This window comes from Piliocolobus tephrosceles, chromosome 14 (assembly GCF_002776525.5).
Source record: "Piliocolobus tephrosceles isolate RC106 chromosome 14, ASM277652v3, whole genome shotgun sequence".
Classification (NCBI taxonomy): domain Eukaryota; kingdom Metazoa; phylum Chordata; class Mammalia; order Primates; family Cercopithecidae; genus Piliocolobus; species Piliocolobus tephrosceles.
The window spans coordinates 11,158,167-11,178,592 of NC_045447.1; the positions used below are offsets into that span (position 1 = coordinate 11,158,167).

The 20,426-nt window shown below is 45.7% G+C and overlaps 1 protein-coding gene across 3 annotated transcripts in view; it reads right to left on the reverse strand.

The window, feature by feature from the left end:
• GARNL3 (GTPase activating Rap/RanGAP domain like 3) overlaps positions 1–20,426 on the reverse strand; it is a 136,680-nt gene that overhangs the window by 31,372 nt on the left and 84,882 nt on the right. For all 3 annotated transcript variants that reach the window (XR_002732587.1, XM_023217113.2, XM_023217114.1), the window contains 6 exons: positions 20,339–20,413; positions 16,513–16,624; positions 11,322–11,420; positions 10,842–10,958; positions 9,774–9,949; positions 7,866–8,024 (listed from right to left, as the gene is read on the reverse strand). Coding sequence is in view for 2 of the 3 variants with exons in the window: in XM_023217113.2 (XP_023072881.1) it covers positions 7,866–8,024; positions 9,774–9,949; positions 10,842–10,958; positions 11,322–11,420; positions 16,513–16,624; positions 20,339–20,413 (738 nt within the window). In the remaining variant the exon portion in view is untranslated. The remainder of the gene's footprint in view (positions 1–7,865; positions 8,025–9,773; positions 9,950–10,841; positions 10,959–11,321; positions 11,421–16,512; positions 16,625–20,338; positions 20,414–20,426) is intronic.

The window sequence follows — 20,426 nt, forward strand, 5'->3', positions numbered from 1 at the left end:
TTCACACTTCTATTCTTTCTCTGTTCTTCATGTCAAGAGAGGCAGCATGGTGCAATGAAAAGGGCGTCAGAACACCTAGTTCTGTGGTCTGGGGCAAACTCCTCTCTCTGGGCCTCAGTTTCTGCATTTGAGAGGAGGGCACTCAACCTGATGGCGTCCTGGGTCCCTCTTGATTTTCAAAACTCCAGCCCTCAAAAAGCCTCCTGCTCCTTTCACTTCCTCACTTGTATTCTCAACCCTTAGAGCCTGGCCTCCCATGCTTCCAGGAAAACCACCCTCTGAGCTCAGCCAAGATCTCCCTCTCCCCAGCCGAAGGCCTTGGCCACTGCTCATCTGTCCATCCTGCCCTCTGCAGCCTCTGACGGGTGACATCTTCTGCCTCCTGCCCTCTCTCCTACCTCAGATTATTCTTCAATTTCTTGGCTCTTCTCTCCTTAGTAAAACCCCACTTCCATAGCTCCAAATTTTGCTTTGTGCTCAAAACCCTAAACCACGGGCTCAGGCACACATTCTCCCCAGGGCCGCAGCCCCTAGACTACATCGTTTGTTCTCAGATGCAACTGATTCCACATCCAAGTCATTAAAAGCAGGAGGTAGTGGGTTGGGGGTGGGGGGTTTGGAGGGGCACAGACTGGGCAGATGGGAGATCAAACCCTGTCTAGGCCAGTTACTGCCTCTGTGGTGTGTGGCAAATGGCTTAGCCTCTGGCCTTAGGTCTTTGTCTGTAAAGCAGGCATAATGAGAACACTGACCTTGCTGGATTGTAATGGGAATTCAGTGAGACAAGGCAGAGATTTTAGCACAGGGCCTCATGCATGATGAGCACTCAATGAAGGCTATTGGCTTTTTATCTCCCACACAACCAGCTTTCCTTCTAAACCTCCTCCTTTTTGTTAGCATATCTATTCTCAAAGTCTCAGAGCCACCTCCAACCTAAGTCCAGCAGCAGCCTCTTCACACACTTTCTCAGGTGTCTTTTTTGTGCCCCTGCTGATGTTCTAGGCTAAGCCCTGACTTGCTCGCAGAAGCACCATGTTGTGGGCTCCTGCTGGCTCCTTTCCTAGCCCTTCCATCCACACTGTGCTCCTCCCACTGGCCCTGTACTGGCTGACCCTCCTCTTCACTGGTGTCACCAGAACACAGCCTTCACCTCTAAATGGTCTCATTATGGTGCCAAGGCCCCAACTGGCCATCCTCAGCCAGTGCCACTGCCTGGGCTTGGGTGCCCCTTCCAATGGAACCCCCAGGTCTCTCCCATCTGTCATTATATGGCACTGTACTCGGTGCCATTAGGATACAGAAAAGAATAAGGAATAAGGTGAGGTTCCACCCCTTAAGAAAAAAAAAAAAAAAAAAAAACAGAAAAGCACGTAAGTACACAAAACAAGGTATAATGGGGCAAATGCCTTAACCAAAAGTTGCAGGAGCTCAGCAGGGAGTGACAGTGAGGACCAGTGGCCAAGAGCTCCAGCACTGGCACTGGAGAGAGCTGGGGGTTGTCACAGCCGAAATAATCCCCATGGCTCCTATCATGCCCTGTGTTTTAGGCTCTCTGCAGAGTGTGCCTCACCCTCTGGTGCTCTCTCGTCTGTTTGTTCCCTGTGGCTCCCCTCTCCATGAGATCTAAGGCTCATGACGCAAAGGCCTGTCTGTGATGCTCACTGCTGGCCCCTCAGCATCCAGATCAGGGTCTAGAGGGGGGGAAGGTAAAGAATAAACTCATCGGATGGACAAGGGAGTAAATGAAATCCCAGCTCCATCACTTCAGAGGCGTGCACAGTCACGCCGGTTGTTTCCCCTCTCAGACCTTCAGTTTCTTCATTTGTAAGATGGTAGAAAATAAGAATATCTAGGCCTACTGGCTTGAGGACTCCAGGAGGTAACTTATCTAAGCACCTGACACAGGGCCTGGAGCTTGGTAAATGTTCATGTTGGCTGATAATATTATTTAGATAAGGAACCAGCACCAAAGGGTATATTACATGAAGGACAGTCCTTGAGTACCCTCTGACCCCAGAAAGGAGCCTTCCTGGCTCCACCACTTTGACTTGGAATCACTTCCTCCTCAGATGCCCCTGTACATGTCAGTTTTACTTCACTATCTCAGCTAGAGGCTTCGTGCTGCACCGTGTCTGCTCTGCCAGACTGGGAGCTTCTCCACAGGAGGGGCCAAGTGCTACCAGCTTTGTGGCTGGACCTGCCATCCCCACCAGCTGTGGGAACAAGGTCTCTGTAGTCAGCCAGCTGGAGTCCAAGTCCTGCCTCTGCCACTTACTAGCTGTGTGCTCTGGGGTAAATAAGTGACTTCTTCTTTCTGACTTCAGTTTCCTTTTCAATAAAAATGGAGAAATGGGCCAGCTGTGGTGGCTCACTCCTGTAATCCCAGTAATTTGGGAGGCCAAGGTGGGCCTGAGGTCAGGAGTTCGAGACAAGCCTGGCCAGCATGGTGAAACCCCGTCTCTACTAGGTGTGGTGGTGGGCACCTATAATCCCAGCTACTTGGGAGGCTGAGGCAGGAGAATCTCTTGAACCCGGGAAGTGGAGGTTACAGTGAGCCGAGATCACGCCATTGCACTCCAGCCTGGGAGAGAAGAGTGAAACTCTGTCTCAAAAAAAAGGAGAAATGAAGAGCCCCTCCAAGACATAATGCTTATGACATGCTCTGACCCAGGGCCTGGTACACAGAGGCGTCCATTCAATGGTGGCCACAATTACTATAATTATGGGAGGATTGACTGCAGTGGGAAAGGTGGAACTAGACAGCCTTTTAGTTTAGAGATAAGGCCTGTGTGCGTGTTTGGGGTGGGGTGAGGGAGGGTAGTAGTGATGACAGGTATGGAGGAAGTTCAGGCAGCCTTTTAGACCAAGATTTGTACACAATGACCACAGACAACAGGGGGGTACTTGGCATCAAGTAAGTCTACCAAGGGGCTCCAACGCTGTGCTGACAGGCAGACAAACGTGGCAATATTCGGAGAGTTGGGCTTCAGGACAGATGGTGGCAGGCTTCAGCCCCAGGGCCAGGATTCAGGAACAGGCTTGGACTTAACCACTTCCTCCTTAGGCATGCCACAGCACTTTATTATTCAGACCTTTATTAACACTTATTACAATGAGACCTATTTTATGCTTTGAAATAGGTGTCTGTCTCCACCTTGGGGCAGGGGCCTGGCGGGGTTCTTGCTCCTAGAGATCCTGATATGACAGGTCTGGCGTAGGACATAGGCATTAAATCTTTATTTCATAAGTTTGATTAAAAATAAGTAGTTCTGGCTGGGCATGGTGGCTCACGCCTGTAATTCCAGTGCTTCGGTAGGCCAAGGAGGGAGAATTGAACTATGATTGCACCACTGCACTCCAGCCTGGGACAGAGCTAGACCCTGTCTCTCGCTCTTAAAAAAAAAAAAAGTAGTAAGTAGTTCATTTTATTGGTATTTTAAAATGATAACAAATAATATATGGTGGTTGTAAAGATTCAAAACACAGACTTGTAATAACAAGTGAAGTGGGAACTGTGCCTCCTCTAGCTGGCTCTGCCTTCAGCCCTCCCTTGTGCTTCTGGGCTCAGCCCCCAGCTGAGAACCACTGGATTCTGGGCAGATGTCAAGATGAGGACCTGAGTCCTCCCATAAACCAGGGACCCAGATCCCATGACCACGCCTGCAGTTCCTCCCAGAGGAGCCCTTGGTTTTGGGAACGAGGTCAGTGCTGGTGGCTAGAGCAGCGGCAGCGGGTCACAGCAGGGCCACTGGTACAGTGAAGTTGACAGTGACTTTCAGAATGTTGCTTTAGTGCTTCTTAAACATTTCCTCTCTTGAGCTAGGATTGTAATAGAACCCGAGGTGGGTAGAAGACTGAAATAGGGATCAAGTGGTCCTGCCTAAGAGAGGAGGAATGGCAGCAGGAAGCGAGGCCTGCCTAGTTAACACTGGTGCCCGCAGAGGCGGGCAGGCAGTAAGTGTAAACGGAATGGAGATGAAATTCCAATGACCCAGGCTGTGTCCCCACTGCCCTGGGTGCTGAGCTGCAGGAACATCTTGGTAAAAAGCTAGTCCTGTTCACACAAGGCCTATTTCTAACCAGCTATTAGAAAACACACAGCTCATTATCTTCTTCATTTTCTTAGGGCTCATCTCCTCAGTCAGACAGTACACTCCCTGAAAGATGAGTGAGTTCATCTGACTAAGCACCTGTGCCTGCTGGGAGCCGTGCAGCCGCCATTCTACCATGGGAGGGCTGTGCACGCTGGCTGATCCTCTCAGAGGGCTGTGCATGCTGATCCTCTGAGAGCCAGGAACTAGGAAAGGTTTTTTTTTTTTCCTTTAAAATTTTTATTTTCTTGGCCGGGTGCAGTGGTTCACACCTGTAATCCTAGCACTTTGGGAGGCGGAGGCGGGAGGATCACCAGGTCAGGAGATTGAGACCATCCTGGCCAACATGGTGAAACCCTATCTCTATTAAAAATACAAAACTTAGCTGGGCGTGGTGGCCGTGCCAGTAATTCCAGCTACTTGGGAGGCTGAGGCAGGAGAACTGCATGAACCAGGGAGTTGGAGGTTGCAGTGAGCCGAGATCGCACCACTGCACTCCAGCCTGGGGATAGAGCGAGACTCAGTCTCAGTAAATAAAATAATTTTTTTTTCTCTTAGGAAAGAACTTTGTATATTTGTCTTTTTTTTTTTTATTATTTTTTGAGGCGGGGTTTTTTGTCACTCAGGCTGGAGTGCAGTGGTGCGATCTCGGCTCACTGCAAGCTCCGCCTCCCAGGTTCATGCCATTCTCCTGCCTCAGCCTCCCGAGTAGCTGGGACTACAGGCGCCCGCCACCTCGCCCGGCTAGTCTTTTGTATTTTTTAGTAGAGATGGGGTTTCACCGGGTTAGCCAGGATGGTCTCGATCTCCTGACCTCGTGATCCGCCCGTCTCAGCCTCCCAATGTATATTTGTCTTTTAAAAAGCACATTGAAGAGGCCGGGCACGATGGCTCAAGCCTGTAATCCCAGCACTTTGGGAGGCCGAGACGGGCGGATCAGTAGGTCAGGAGATCGAGACCATCCTGGCTAACACGGTGAAACCCCGTCTCTACTAAAAAATACAAAAAACTAGACAGGCGAGGTGGCGGGCGCCTGTAGTGTCAGCTACTCGGGAGGCTGAGGCAGGAGAATGGCGTAAACCCGGGAGGCAGAGCTTGCAGTGAATTGAGACTGCACTCCAGCCTGGGCGACAGAGCCAGACTCCGTCTCAAAAAAAAAAAAAAAAAAAAAAGGGAAAAAAAAAGGACGTTGAAGAAAGGACAGAAAACTTGAGAGTCATTCCTGACAGCCATCCAAAAAACAAAACACAGAAGTCATCAAAGAAAATGGTTCTTAACCCAATTTATCCAGGGTCTTTACAAATCATAGGAAAAAGAAATCCTATACTGAATAGGATTAAATATAGGTAAATAATAAAAAGATCATATAAAAGAAATTTAATAAAATGATTTTTTCTCTATAGCTACCCTGATGAGTAAGTAAACTGCACAATTTTCAGCCACTTAAGCATGATTTATTTTAAAATAGAACTTGTCAGAAAGTTTCTCTGAAATGAGGTGAGGACTTTTCCACTACCAGAGGCTGGCTAAGTCTTAGGAAACTAGTTGTCAGGAAAAGGACTGATTGAACAAGGACCTGCTGCACCACGGCATTTCTGCTTTGTTTGGCTGCTCACACAGTTTTGAGAAAGAAGAAGGGGGTGAGAACTTCTTTTTTTTTTTTTTTTGAGACAGAGTCTCACTCTGTCGCCAGGCTGGAGTGCAGTGGCACAATCTCGGCTCACTGCAACCTCCGCCTCCTGGTTTCAAGTGATTCTCCTTCCTCAGCTTCCCAAGTAGCTGGGATTACAGGTGTGTGCCACCAGGCCCGGCTAATTTTTGTATATTTAGTAGAGATGGGGTTTCGCCATGTTGGCCAGGCTGGTCTTGAACTCCTGACCTCAGCAGATCTGCCTGCCTCAGCCTCCCAAAGTGCTGGGATTACAGGTGTGAGTCACTGTGCCTGGCCAAGGGGGTGAGAACTTTTAAAGGACAAACCAGGGCCCCTGCTCCTCAGAAGTCTGGGTGGGAAGACATGCTGGTCCAGGGATGCCCAGGCAGTGGGGGGTGGGGGGGTGGGGGCAGTGGGTGACATTCCTCTCAGCTTTAAATTAGGAAGTTTCAGGACCCACTCCTTCTCCTAGGTCTATATTAGTATCACCTGAGGGTAGACTTAAAAAATATTGGCTCCCAAGTACCACACACCTCCAGATTCTGATATAATTGGCTTGGCCTGGGGTCAGACACTGATCTTTTTAAAGCTCTCCAAGGGATGACAGCCAGGGCTGCAAAGCAATGAAATATACCAGGGATTCCCAACTTGGCTAAATATTAAAATTATCTGGGGACCATTTAAACATACCCAAACCCATGCCACACTCCAGACCCAGGAAATCCTTGGAGGAGCAACACGGGCAGTAGTAGCTTTTCAAATTTCTCAGATGACTCCAATTGCAGACAAGTCTGGTCACCACCAATATAGATAAGAGAAATGACAGACCACTCTGTGATCAATAACAGCTAAAGACAAGAAGGTCTCCTAATTACATCTAGATTTTTCTATTTCTGATTTTTCTGTTTCTTAAAATCTTGCTCTAATTAGGTCTTAAGTCTTCCTAAAATAGTAATTAGCAATTTTAATGAATATTTATATGGAACATATTTACAGTTAATACAAATTGTAAAGCATAAGTGGAAGAATTCTGCAGTCTCTTTGATTTAGCTGAACAGGACTGGAGGTAGCCTGTGGGTCCAGAAGCCCTCACTAGGAACTACAGTCTCCCTGGAGCTGATATCCCCATTCTGTACCTAGGCCTCAGTACCTAGGCCAGAATACTGGCTTGCACTGCATGATGCAAACCTCAATGGCTCACTGATAGTGGGCCTTGTCCTGCCTCATAGAGATACATGGGCTGAAGAGCTCTGTGATCTGCTAATGTCAGTGTCAGTGTTGAACAATCTCCAGGGGCAGGCTGCCAGGCCTCAGGGTGGTGAGTGCTCACCACTGTCCAGTGGGCGCCAAGGTTTAAACCCCACACAGTCACCTCTAGAATATAAGTGCAGCTTTGGGTGGCCCTAGATTTTGTGCCACACTAGGACATCCTTGTTCTCTGTGCATCAGGCCAGGGGTGTAGACTCTCAGGGCAGATCTGCCCGCTCACTCTCTCCTAATGGGTTTCCACCCCTTCTTCTTTTCCTACTGGGCTTTTAAGAGGGTAGGGAGGGTGCTGTACCCACTCTGGCCACCCAGTCCCCAAAATGAGAGTCTGTAGCCCCTCAGAGGTCAAGCTTATTCTCCAAGGGCCCTCCCAGGACAAATCATCTAACAAATGCTCTCACTTATTTAGTTATTATATTTAGTCAAAATTTTGACTCTTCATGTCTTTTTTTTTTTTTTTTTTAATTTTAAATACAGACAAGGTCTTGCCATGTTGCCCAGACCTGTCTCAAACTCCTGGGCTCAGGCAATCCTCCTGCCTTGGCCTCCCAAAGTGCTGGGATTACAGGCGTGAGCCACTGCGCCTGGCCTCTTCATGTCTCTTTTATTCGGAAGGATGGAGTGGCAAGGAAAGATCTGAAAACTAAACAGGGCAAATGGGACAGTCACACGATAATAGATAGAACCATTCTGACCTATAAAAATGGCGACTTCACATAGCTCAGTCTAAATAGTGAATCACATAATGAATAGTACATAACTTTAAAGAAATCCAAATCATGGCATCTCAGGGTTAGAAGACACAACGATGATTAGTCTTTTCTGATTACCACTTATCCCCACAACCGCTGGCTTACCCTGTTGGCCTCCACATGGTGCAGCCTGAAGGCTTCTCCTGTGCTCTCGTTCACCACATCAAACTGGTGTCGATAAGCCACACAGATGAGATTGTCACTCTCTTCAGCTGGCCCATCCACTAAGGTCATCACCACGGGAGAGTCGGACAGACAGATCTCCTGTGTGGTTGGTGAGGATACAAGAGACAGGTGAGAACAGAGGAGTCAGCTCCATGCCAAGCCCCACTGCCCATTCCCTCCTTTCAGAGACGGCACCTTCTCCAGGCTCCTGCAGAGCCTTGTGCTACAGGGAAGAAGGGACAAGAGAGCAAAGTGCAAGGGGTCACATCAGACATCTCCTTCCCATAACCTGTCCTCAAGACTCAGGCCTCTGTCTATTGGAAAGGGTCGAGGCCAGGAAACAATTTAACAAAATGGAATCTACAGTATGGTCTGCTTTATCCCTTACATCGTCTGGTCCTGTCCTGGGATTCAGTAATAGTATTAATAATTGCTAACTAATCTATTTGTGTACTTAACATGTGCTAGGCACTGTTCTCATTGAATCCTACTTATAAGGTAGGTACAGCTACTATTCTGTCTTACAGATGAGGAAGCTGAGCCTTAAAAGTCAATCACAAAGTTTACACAAGGTAGAGCTAAGATATAAACTCAGGAAATGTCATTTCAGTGCTCATATTACATAAATGTATATGCTGCAAGTAAATCTGCATTAAAATAGCTAATCACTATATGAAGAAAGCTAACACCTAAGTAGAGCAAGATTTTAACGTGTTTTAACTTAACTGTCATGCTGCTCTGTCCCCTGAAGTTGAGCATTAGCAGAAATTCATAGGCATAATTCAAAAGGCTTTAACTCTAGGCAAAAAATAACTTCTCAGCTCACCAGTAGAAATACTCCATCTCAGTGGCCAGTGTTAGATATGTTCCATACCTTAATGTACCCTAGTCTTTAAAAGATAAGAGATGGTGACGTCAGGGAGGGAACTTGAGCCTGGAGGAGGTTTCTCTCACAAGCTCCCCTTCAATCTCCCAGCAAATCCTGCTGACTGAGGCAAGCAGGAAAGCATTGCCCACTGCTTCTTCCCATCTCTCCTGCTACCAAAGCCACCAATCTTTCTTGCCAGGATCCTGCACTGGTCTTGTTGCAGGCCTTCTTATTTCCACCCTTGGCCTCCTAAGCTCCCCTCTACCCAGAAGCCAGCACAATATTTTCAAAACATGCCACTTCTCTGCTTCAAATCTTCCAATGATTTCCCATCTCACTCAGAGTCAAGGCCAAAGTCTTTGCAATGGCCTGAGGGCTCAAGAGCATATTTCGCCGTTCTCTCTGATCTGCCTGCCTTGTTCCCTCTGCTCTTGACTGTGCCTTCAATAGGACCTCAGGGCCCTTGCCTGGCTGCTCCCTCTGCCTGGAATATCCTTTCCCTAGATATCCTCATCACTCACTCCTATACTTCTTTTGGATCTCTGCTCAGAGGTAACCTATTCAGAGAGGGCTTCCTGGGACATTCTTTCTGAAACAGACTCTCCCAACTCCCTGCTCCATTATCCTTTGTTCCCTGGCCCTCCTCTATATTTAATTTTAGTACTTCTTTCTGCCAGCCATCATAGCTTTACTTGCTTATTTCTGTTAACTGTCAACTGGAAAGTAAACCCCATCAGAAGACTTTATTTTGGTCATCGCTGTGTCCTTCGTACCTAGAATAGTACCCATAGATATTCACTGGAATCAATGAGCTTTAGCTTCAGTCTTCTGGGGGAAACAAGAGCACCAGGGTGAGGGTTTCCCTAGTTGGCTACTAAACAGTGGAACAACCTTAGTGGGTAACAAACCCTGGGTGGAAGGACAGAGTCTGCCTCACGGCACCTTGGCTGGGCGATAGATGATTTAAAGAGCAAACCTACCCTGATGTACTGGAATTCTTCCACAGGTGACTCAGACAGGGGAGATAACAACGAGGTGCTGCTGACCCCGCTTGGCTTGTTGTGTTTTCTTGTGATCAGAAGTAGTTTATTCCGAATTGCGACCACAATCCTCAGCTCTCTGCTGTGGTGAGTGTTAATAGCATACAGGTGGCAGCCTGGGCAGAAGAAAGAAATGATGCCCTACACGTGACATGCAGGTGTGGAAGCCCCCAGGCCTTGATAATTTGGCAATACCTAGGAATCCTGGAAATTAAGCATAACTCAGTGAATGGACTAAGAATATTTCTGATACTAGGCAAAACGGAGACTAGATATTAAAATTAGTTTGAGTTACAGGAAAATTAAGAAAATCCTATTCCCAGCCGGGTGCAATGGTTCACACCTATAATCCCAGCACTTAGAGAGGCCGAGGTGGGCGAATAACCTGAGGTCAGAAGTTCGAGACCAGACTGGCCAACTTGGTGGAAACCCGTCTCTACTAAAAATACAAAAATTAGCCGGGCGTGGTGGTGGGCGCCTGTAATCCCAGCTACTTAGGACGCCGAGGCAGGAGAATCGCTTGAACCCAGGAGGCAGAGGTTGCAGTGAACTGAGATCGTGCCATTGCACTCCAGCCTGGGCAACAAGAGTGAGACTCTGCCGAAAGGAAAGGAAAGGAAAGGAAAGGAAAAAGGAAAGGAAAGGAAGTCCTATTTCCTATATTCTAGAGTTTGTGAACTTAACTTCATACCTACTACATGGCATCAATTAAAGTAATGAGAGCTCCAGGAACCAAAGTCTAAACATTTCTTCAGTAACAGATTTGCTAACAGAGTTTAACGCATCTCTAGAACCTGTTATGCAAGGCCTAGCGTTTCTTCTAGTCCTCAACGTGTTTGTCTAGCTTTCAAGCTTCTTACGGAAACAGTGATGCTATTTTTGTGATGTTTCCAAACAAAAAACAAACTAATAAGATCAAATTCCTACTCATTTTTATTTTCAGCAAAATCTGGGCAGCATGAGGGGAAAAAAATGAATTGAATGGAATCTACCAATCTATCAAGTCACCTTTTGTTTTCTCCAACTTGTTTTCTCTGCAGTCAGACCTGCTCTTCCCAGTCTGCTTCCCCTCAAGGCCCTTTTGCAGAGCGCTTAGCCTGAAGACAAAGAGGCGAGCATCTTTTCCTAGTGACATAAAAAGAGCAGAGGAGGAGATTAAAGGGAAAAGTAAGGTGACCTGAAGGGCCTCCAAGGGCTGACTGTGTAGGAAAACTAGGACTGGAGATGTTCTGGAATTTGGGAGGCACCCGACACCACTTTTAACCGATAAAGCAATTACGTATGCATCCCTTTCCTCCCCACCGCCCCCTGCCACGGCTTCCCTCCCCAGAGAACAAAGGGGCCACTGAGGGATCCCAAGCACTGAGCATCAGGAAAGGAAACAGCTGGCAGAGCCTATGCAGTCAGACCCCAGCGACCTGTGGTGTGGGCCACAGAAGACAAGTGCTTTCCTTCCTCCACAGCATGCCACCCAGCAGGGGATACCACCTTTGTCTGCTCTGAGAACCAGAAGGTCCAGGGTCTCGAGCACATGCATTTGCTTCACTGGCAGAGTTCTGTCAAACACGGACACTGATGGAAGGTCATCTGGAAAAGGAAACCTGGTTACCCATCACTGCAACCCAGCCCATGCTTTCCAGAACCCACTGAACGTGCCTGTGGGTAGTTTTGAACCCAAGTTCTCTCTAGGCAAGGAAGGAAGTCAGCTTCTAGGGCTTTCATAAGCTCTACACAATATGTTCAAGCACTATTCTCCTCCTAGCTCAGGAACAAGTACTGGTGCTTTCTTCCCATAGGCAATTCTATATTCCGAACTCTGTATAGGGGGCATAGCGGCAGAAGCATGAGAACACTATTTGTGTTCATCAAAGAAAAAGCAACATCTCTCAATACCATTTTTTACTAGGGTTGTACCAAAGGCCTGAACACCAAGTTAAAAAAAAAAAAGAGCAGCCATTTCTCTCAAGTATTTTCTTATTTTTATGTAATATTTGAAATTACATTATATCTTAGGTCATATTGCATACATCTCAAAAAAGCAAAATTAAAATTTCCTTTTGGATTTAAGATAAATACAAACACACTCTACCCTAACATGTCCTGTGTTTGTGGCAATAGTAGTTTGCCTATACATTTTCAGTATTTTTTTCCCAAAGGAATAGGAAATCTCCTTTTTAGACAAAAACATAAATAAAGAGAAGTATCAACTAAATTGCCAAAATAGCAGGAAAAACGAATTGAAGTGGGAATGCTCAGGGAAATCTCCGGTAAATGGATGGTTCAAGACACTGCACTTCCACACAGGATTTGTTGTTGAGGTTACTTACTGGGAATCTAAGTTGCTAACAATTACTTTGCTCCTGGGTGCCCCGAGGACACAGGGGGCTAAAAGAATTACTAAGGCTGTTCCATTCAGTTCCGAAAGCAGAAGGGTCTGTTCTGAGATGGATGGCAGAATCAGGGCAAGGCAGAGGTGTCCGGGATGGTGGAGACATTTGGGGCAGGAGAAGTGGCTGGCCCATTCTTCACCTGCATTTATTCTGCAAATGCTTTGCTGCAGGGTTGGGTTTGTTTAATTAAAATTTAGGAGCAAGGGGCTCTGAGGATCCTTTCTTTTCCAGAAATCTAAGTGTGATTGGGAGTTCATCCCTTCCCGGATGGTATCCAGGGGGGAGCAGAGCTTTCACCATCAGGATTAATAACTGTCCCCCGAGTAGGGAGAGGAGCTCCCACTCCTGTAGGCCTGTGAGGGCTCAGATTTGTCAGAGCACAGACTAAGCTAAGCTTAGTATTACATCTAGGGCTTGTCTCTTGTTCCTCTTAAACATTGGGGTGAATGCAAATTTTACAATAGCTCATCAACCACTTTTCTGCCTCCTCTACCTTGGGCTTCCACAAAATGGAATTCTCAGGGTCTTTGTACTTCCGTTGGGGCAGACTTAATTTTTCAAAATGTGGGATGATCACCCTAATACCCATCATCATAGTTGGCTAAATAACTACAATTATTCCATTTGTGGGAGAAGAGCAGTCACAGCAAGGACAGGTAACATACACTAAGGGCTTTCTCTATGCCAGACCCTAACGCTTAGGGTTTCATATGTTTAACTTAAATGTCCCGATGACCCTATTAGGTAGGAACTTATAATATTCCCATTGAACAAAGGAGGAGCCTGAAGCTTGGTGTTAATGACTTGTCTGAGGTCACACCTCCAGCATGTGGAGCCCAAGCCTGTGCAAGGACAAAGCCATGCTTTTCACCAGTGTTGGAACATAAACTGGGATGTTGGAGCAGCCCCATATCCCAGTGGATAGAGATGCGGCCACAGCAGCAACAGCACTCCAAGGAATTAATAAATGACAGAGGCCCTTCATTTTACATAGGAACAGAGGTATACATTGTACAGCTGCCGAGCTATGTACAGAGTGAATTAGCACTTATTCTCCATCCAGTCTTTCTCAGATGGCTGAACAAGTTTGTGTACAACACAAGAAGGAAGTGGAGGCAAGGATCTGACAGAGTGACAGGTGGATTTAATGACTGACTGATGACAATGCTTTCCTTCCTATAATCTCTTTATGAAGAACAATCTTTTAGAACCAGCTTTTCTGTTACTGCAAAACCAAAACACATGGTGAGAGCATATTTAATCAGTATTTCGTTTCCTTTCAAAGTAGGTTTTGCTAACTTAGGATACAAAAGATCTTGATTTTTAATAATGACCTTGAAAGGAGTAGACTCTCAAGGGATACATCTAATGAAATTAAGCAAAGGCTAATGGGATAGAGTGGAACTCAGTCTGAAACAAAATGGATGGACTCACTCATGGCAACAGTTCATAATATGATTAAATGTAGACAAGAAAAAGGTAAACAAAGAAATAAGAGAATTGCGGCTTAAAAGCACAACAAGAAATACAAAGAAGGCCCTGAAGATTCTTCTTCCTTTTTTTTTTTTTTTAAGCAAAAACAAACAGAAGCATCATCGTACAATAAGGACATGAAAAAACTAATTCAAATCATAAATCTAAGCCAGTGGTGGGTATAAACAGCTACACCCACCATCCTGTCGAAGATGACTTCCTTCAAATTTGGAAGAAAGAATTTCCTGGCAAATCACAATACTCCTTACATCTGACATTTCTATTAAATTTTGGATCCTTAAGATAAAAATTTCAGAAAGGAACTTGGTATTTTGGTTTGGATTTTGCATTTAAAAAATAGAGGCAACTCAAACAGAGTATTTCGGTTTTAGGCAAGCTTACGAATAGTCATTATGAAGCACGCTTTCTCTTTCCCAAAAGGGCAAAAGGGAAGGAGTGAACATTCTTTAAATCGCAAAATTTTTCATAATTATTTGCCCAGGACTATATTTTTGGAAATCTGTGTTGGAGACATTGGTAGAGTTTAATATAATGTAGTTGGTTTAGTGGAAAGAGTCCTGGACTAACAATCACATCTGGGTACTAGTTCCAGATGTGCCACTAACCAGTTGTGTGATCTTGGTTAACTCACATCATTTATTTAGGCCTCAGCTTGTTCATCAATAAAACTACAGGCTGCACTAAACCTCTAAAGTCTGTTTTTTTAATTCCTTTTGTTGTTGTTGTTGTTTCACTTTTGGTAAGATCTAAGGATTTTATTACTATTTTTTTTGAGATGGAGTTTCACTCTTGTTGCCCAGGCTGGAGTGCAATGGTGCAATCTCAGCTCACTGCAACCTCCGCCTCCCGGGTTCAAGCAATTCTCCTGTCTCAGCCTCCCGAGTAGCTGGGATTACAGGCATGCACCACCACACCCAGCTAATGTTGTTGGCTGGCCTCAAACTCCTGACCTCAGGTGATCTGTCTGCCTCGGCCTCCCAAAGTGCTGGGATTACAGGCATAAGCCACCAAGCCTGGCCTACTCTTTTTTTTTTTTTTTTTTTTGGAGATGGAGTCTCGCTCTGTCACCAAGCTGGAGTGCAGTGCTGCGATCTTGATTCACTCCGACCTCCTCCTCCAGAGTTCAAGTGCTTCTCCTGCTTCAGCCTCCCAAGTAGCTGGGACTACAGGCACCCGCCACCACATCTGGCTAATTTTTGTATTGTTTTAGTTAGAGACGGGGTTTCAGCATATTGGCCAGGCTGGTCTCAAACACCTGATCTTATGATCCGCCCGCCTCAACCCTCCCAAAGTGCTGGGATTACAGGCGTGAGCCACTGCGCCCAGAAGGATTTTATTACCTCTTAGCAATTTCATAGAGGCATAGTAAAGATAATAGCTGCCATTTAATAAGTTACTACTATGTGCCAACCACTATGTAAACACTTAATACAGATAACTTTAGCCCCTACCATCCCCTCCTTGTAGTTGTGATCATCATCCCATTTTGTTTCACCAATTTTCATCATTATAAACTATTTTCAGCATCTTAAAAAATTATCCCCAATTTAGAGAAACTCGAGGCTCATAGAGGTTGAGTTTTCTTTAAGATCACAGTTTCCAATCATTTTGTAATTTCAAAAATTATATACTGAATTTAAATTATAAATTTATGAATTTTAAATTATCTGCCTTTTGTTAAGTTCATTATAGATACAATGACTATGGGCCACAATTGAAACACATATCAAAAATAACAGATGAGGTCAGAAATAGATCCATTATGAAGCATGGCTCACATTTCCTATCATACTTCCGAAGGCACCGGGCATGGGGCCCCAGCACACAGCAGGTGCTTGGTAAATGTGCCCAGTAAGTGCTGGAGGGAGGATGTATAGGTTGTACTGAGGGATGGGAAGATGCTCCAGTTTTAGGCCATTATGTCATCCTCACAGTGGCGGCTTTGGGATTCTCACAAAATGTCACTATGGTAACCAGAGACTGGGCAGCTGTTTCTGGGCAGTCCGAGGAAACGCCCTTTGAAGACAGTGTCTCTGTGCCTATGGCTCCCTCTGAAGCCCAGGAGACAACCTGTTACTTGTGTTTGGCTCCTCTGTCATTCATTCAGGGTCTGGGATAATCTAAAGGGGACTCCTGATGGAAGGGACCACACCGTCCTTGAGTCTACACCTGCTCTGAAGTTGCGCCCTCTCTGGGCGATGGTGGCTGATCTGTGGTGACAGAGAACAGACTAACTCCCCGGGCAGGCTGATCTATCTGGCTGTCAGAATGTGTGATTTTATATTGAGCTGAAATCTGTCTCCTTGTCAAAATCTTTTTGTTTCTATATCCATCAAAAATGGGTTATCTAAGATTCTTATTGTTTGTGTTGGAAATCAGTACTTTTTGAATCAGAAATCTTTTTTTTTTTTTTTTAAGACTTCGAGAGAGAGAATGTCCCTGAGACAGTGGTTCTAAATAATGTGTCCTTGTTGATTTAAAGTAAAATGTTGGAGCGATAATAAGTATTGGCTGAAAAGGAGATTCTTTTCACAGGTTATTTGATATCCACAGTCCCATGATATATTTTGGGAAGAGAACCTATGGCCCACCCTCCAGCATGCTTGGCTCAGAGTATATTACTTCTGCTTGCCCTGAAAACAAGGGCTTTCTAATTTCATAAGGAAATAAAACTTCACTAAACTCTCTGCAGACCACACATTTATGGTCCAAAGGGAGTTGGTTGGTGGTCACTCATCTTAGAAGTACTACAAGTTATATGAAAAAGACATTTGTAGGAGCAGCTACTCACTAACCATCCACTAGCAAGACGCCAGCATCAGTGGAAACCAGCAAGGCCTGGCCCCAGGGATCTGCACACACGGCTTCGTGAGGGAAATTACTGCAGAAACACTGGGGCTCCCACGGCTGTGAGGCAATACAAGCATCGGAAGATAAGTGCACCAGAAAAAATACACTGCAGCCCACCAAACGGAAATGTACAGTACCACACCTGAAACAGTAACACAGATACCCCCGTGGGAGCAGAGCCACTCCAAACCCTGGGGTCTGGACTCAATTACCTTTCTTAGGAAGAAAAGTCTTCTTTCAAATACGTATGCAATAGGAAAAGAGTGAATTCACAGGTTTCTGGCACTATAACCTGTCTCCAATATTATAATGTTTCTCAGGGGCAACTGATGCATTATAACGGTTTCTAAGCAAGCATTTTGCTTTAACACCTGGGAGCTGGGCCAAATGGTGCCTCTGTTTTAGAGAATTCATATTAGTTTCATCATTAAAGGAAGTCCCACATTATTCTATAAGAAAGCCAGATTCCTGTGTTGCTGATTCAGCAGATTAGTAAAACATAAATGATGCTTTAAAAGGTTGATATTGTTTTCACGTGAAAATGCTTATTGACCCACATAAGATACAAAATCTTAAAGAAAAAATAACAGTTTGTAGAATGCAAGTGCTGTGAACAGAGCTACTCAGGTTTCCGCATGACATATCTATACCGAGTGAACTCTTCTTAGTTCATTTCCATCTCAGCCACAAAGGGGGAGCCTTAGAGCCACATGTGGATGTGTGGAGTAGGAGGCATTCTGTACTGTGATCTTAATCACACCAGAATTGTGGACATTTTCAACAGAATTCTTAACTTCCCTCCAAAGCATTGGATGAGCCTCAAAGAGTTTGTACTGATTCTCAGGCCCAAGTTGAAGTCTTACATCTTCACTTTTACTCTCAATCAGGCATCAGGGCCCGATGTGTCCCACCTGGGGCTGTAGTAGAGCCTGTGTGTGCACGTGTAGGTGTGTTCTTTTTTTTTTTTTTTTTTTTCTGAGACGGAGTCTTGCTCTGTCATCCAGGCTGGAGTGCAGTGGCGCAATCTCGGCTCACTGCAAGCTCCGCCTCCCGGGTTCACGCCATTCTCCTGCCTCAGCCTCCCGAATAGCTGGGACTATAGGCGCCCGCCACCTCGCCCGGCTAGTTTCTTGTATTTTTTAGTAGAGACGGGGTTTCACCGTGTTAGCCAGGATGGTCTTGATCTCCTGACCTCGTGATCCGCCCGTCTCGGCCTCCCAAAGTGCTGGGATTACAGGCTTGAGCCACCGCGCCCGGCAGGTTTGTTCTTAAGTACCCAGGCAAACATGCACTGGCATACTCAAGGTAAAGTGAAGGGCAATGAGGATCATCTTTGAAAATAGCATTAGGGCTGGGGGTAAACACTGTGTGTTACTGCTCTCTTAGAAAAGGAAAGGATGCTCTCCCTCTAGGAAATGTACGGCCTCAAAAAGAATATTCTAATTGCTAAGATGGGACTTGTAATGTTCTAAAAAGATCCCCTAAAGAACGTGAAAACATTTTGTAAATGGAAAAAAGGCTAAACAAGTGCAGGTCATTGATTGAAATGGCATTTCCCCAAGAAAATTTCTGGCAATTCTGAATTTGTGACTTACACCAAGAGAACATAAAAAAAGCAAAGTTAATATAAATGTCAATAGGGAGAAAACACAGACATCAGCATTAGGTAACACCAAGACAGAACCACCAATTCTTAGTAACAATATGTTTTCTGCCCAGGGGACGCAAGTTTGGAACACTAAGGCAGAAAGAAGTTCTTCCCCCATAAGATCCAAGGGCCCTACAGGATCCACAGAGGTCTCAAGGAGGTCTGTGAAACCCCAAAATTGTACTCAAATGCTGCATATATGTGCCATTTTAACTTTTTTTTTTTTGGATAAGGTCTTGCTCTGTCACCCAGGCTGGAGTGCAGTGGTGTGAACATGGCTCACTGCAGCCTTGACCTCCTGGGCTCAAGTGATCCTCCTGCCTCAGCCTCCTGAGTAGTTGGGACCATAGGCGTGAGCCACCATGCCCGGCTAATTTTTTTTGGAGACAGGGTCTCACCATGTTGCCCAGGGTGGTCTTCAATTCTGGGCTCAAGTAGTCCTCCTGCCTCAGCCTCCCAAAGTGCTGGGATTATAGGCATGAACCACTGCACCTGGCCCCATTTTAATGGGTGGGTGCATGCAGGGTGTCTATTGCTTTTCACAGGTGCCAGTGACCATGTGAGGTCTGAGGAACTGTTGAATACTGGGGTGTGCAGTGTCAGCAGCAAACTCAGATCTGGCCCCACAGTTGCTCTGGTCTGAGGACAGACAGTGTTTGCCATTGCCCTGGACTCCCTTCCATGGGGGAGCCTTCATGTAGATTCCATTGGGTGAGAATGTGGTCTCCAGGCCTTCATGTCTAAGTGCAGACTCTTCCTGGGCTCTCTCTAAGAGCATGACCACAGCTCATGAAATGATGAGTGCTGAAGAGGTGGGCAAAGCCGGGTTCTTTGGGCACAGAACACTCTTGGGAGCAGCAGGGGACTCTGGCCTCTGCAAAGCCACCTGCACAGCAGCCCATGGGGCCCTACGGAGCTGAGTTTCTCCGAGGGTGGTCTGTGGCCTACGGGTGGGTTATAAGTACTGACCTCGACAATGGACACTCACTCTCTGGTATTACCTGGTGAACAAGTTATGGTTCCACAGACTTCTGTTTTTAATATAAGCCTAAGAACTTATTGTTATTAAATCTTACTGGAATCTGGTATCTATAATGTGCTTGGAAACAGTAAATTCCTACTGTGCACAGGAACAAGCAGACCCTGGAACTGCTGCAGCCTTTGGGAAGGATGCTTTGCCAGTAGCCTTGTCTGAAGTTGGTTGTGGTTTTTAGGGTTAATTATATTTTGAGCTCATCATTTTCCTGAAACCAGACCTCAAAGCACGTAGGCTCACATCATCTATATCTTTATCAGTAAGGTAAATGTATTCATAATTATTTTGCTTTTATAATGGGTGATGTGCTGTAAATCTGTCCCATTTAACTTTTATGTATTCTGAATGGAGGTACTGTTCTACAATATAAAATCATATTCATAATATAATTTGTGTATTTTTTTCTGTTCTATTCTTGATGATCACTTAGTTTTTAACCCCCATGGAAAGTGGAACAGGATGTAGATAAATAGCCAAAGAATTTTTTGGCTGGCTGAGTGAACTGTAGATTAAGCACTGGTTTTTCAGCTGTGGTCCTCTAACCAACGGCATCAAGATCACCTAGGAAGCCACTGGAGATGCAAACTTTCGGGTCCCACCCCAAACCTGCTCAATCAGAAACTTTGGGGGTGAATTCAATACACACTAAAGCTTGAGCAACACTGCCCAAGAGCCTTGCTGTTTAAAGCATGTCTGTGGTCAGCAGCACAGGAACCACGTGCAAGTTTGTTAGAAACATAGACTCTCAGCCCCACCCAGACCTACTGGATCAGAACATGCATTTGGTCAAGGTGTCCAGGTGATGTGTATGCACATAAAGCTTGAGAGGCCCTGTGGGGCCTGGCCTGCCTGACCAGGTCGGTCCTCCAGCAGCTCTGCTCCACTGAAGCAGGGGAAGGCATGCACATACCATGGCAACACAGAGGCTCTCACTAAATGGCCACTCAATTTTGTCTAGGGCTTTCCCCGAGGATTCTGCAATACACATGCTCTTCCGTCTGCTCCCAAACCTTTTTCCAAGAATCTCAATCTTTTCATTAATGAAAATGGGAATTCAAAGTTCAAACTGAAAGTATCATGAACTCACCTCTTTTTTACAGATCCCTGAAGCTGCCAAGCTTGATGGAGCATCTCCTCTTACAATGGATTTCAGTTTTAGTGCCTTACAGAACAGA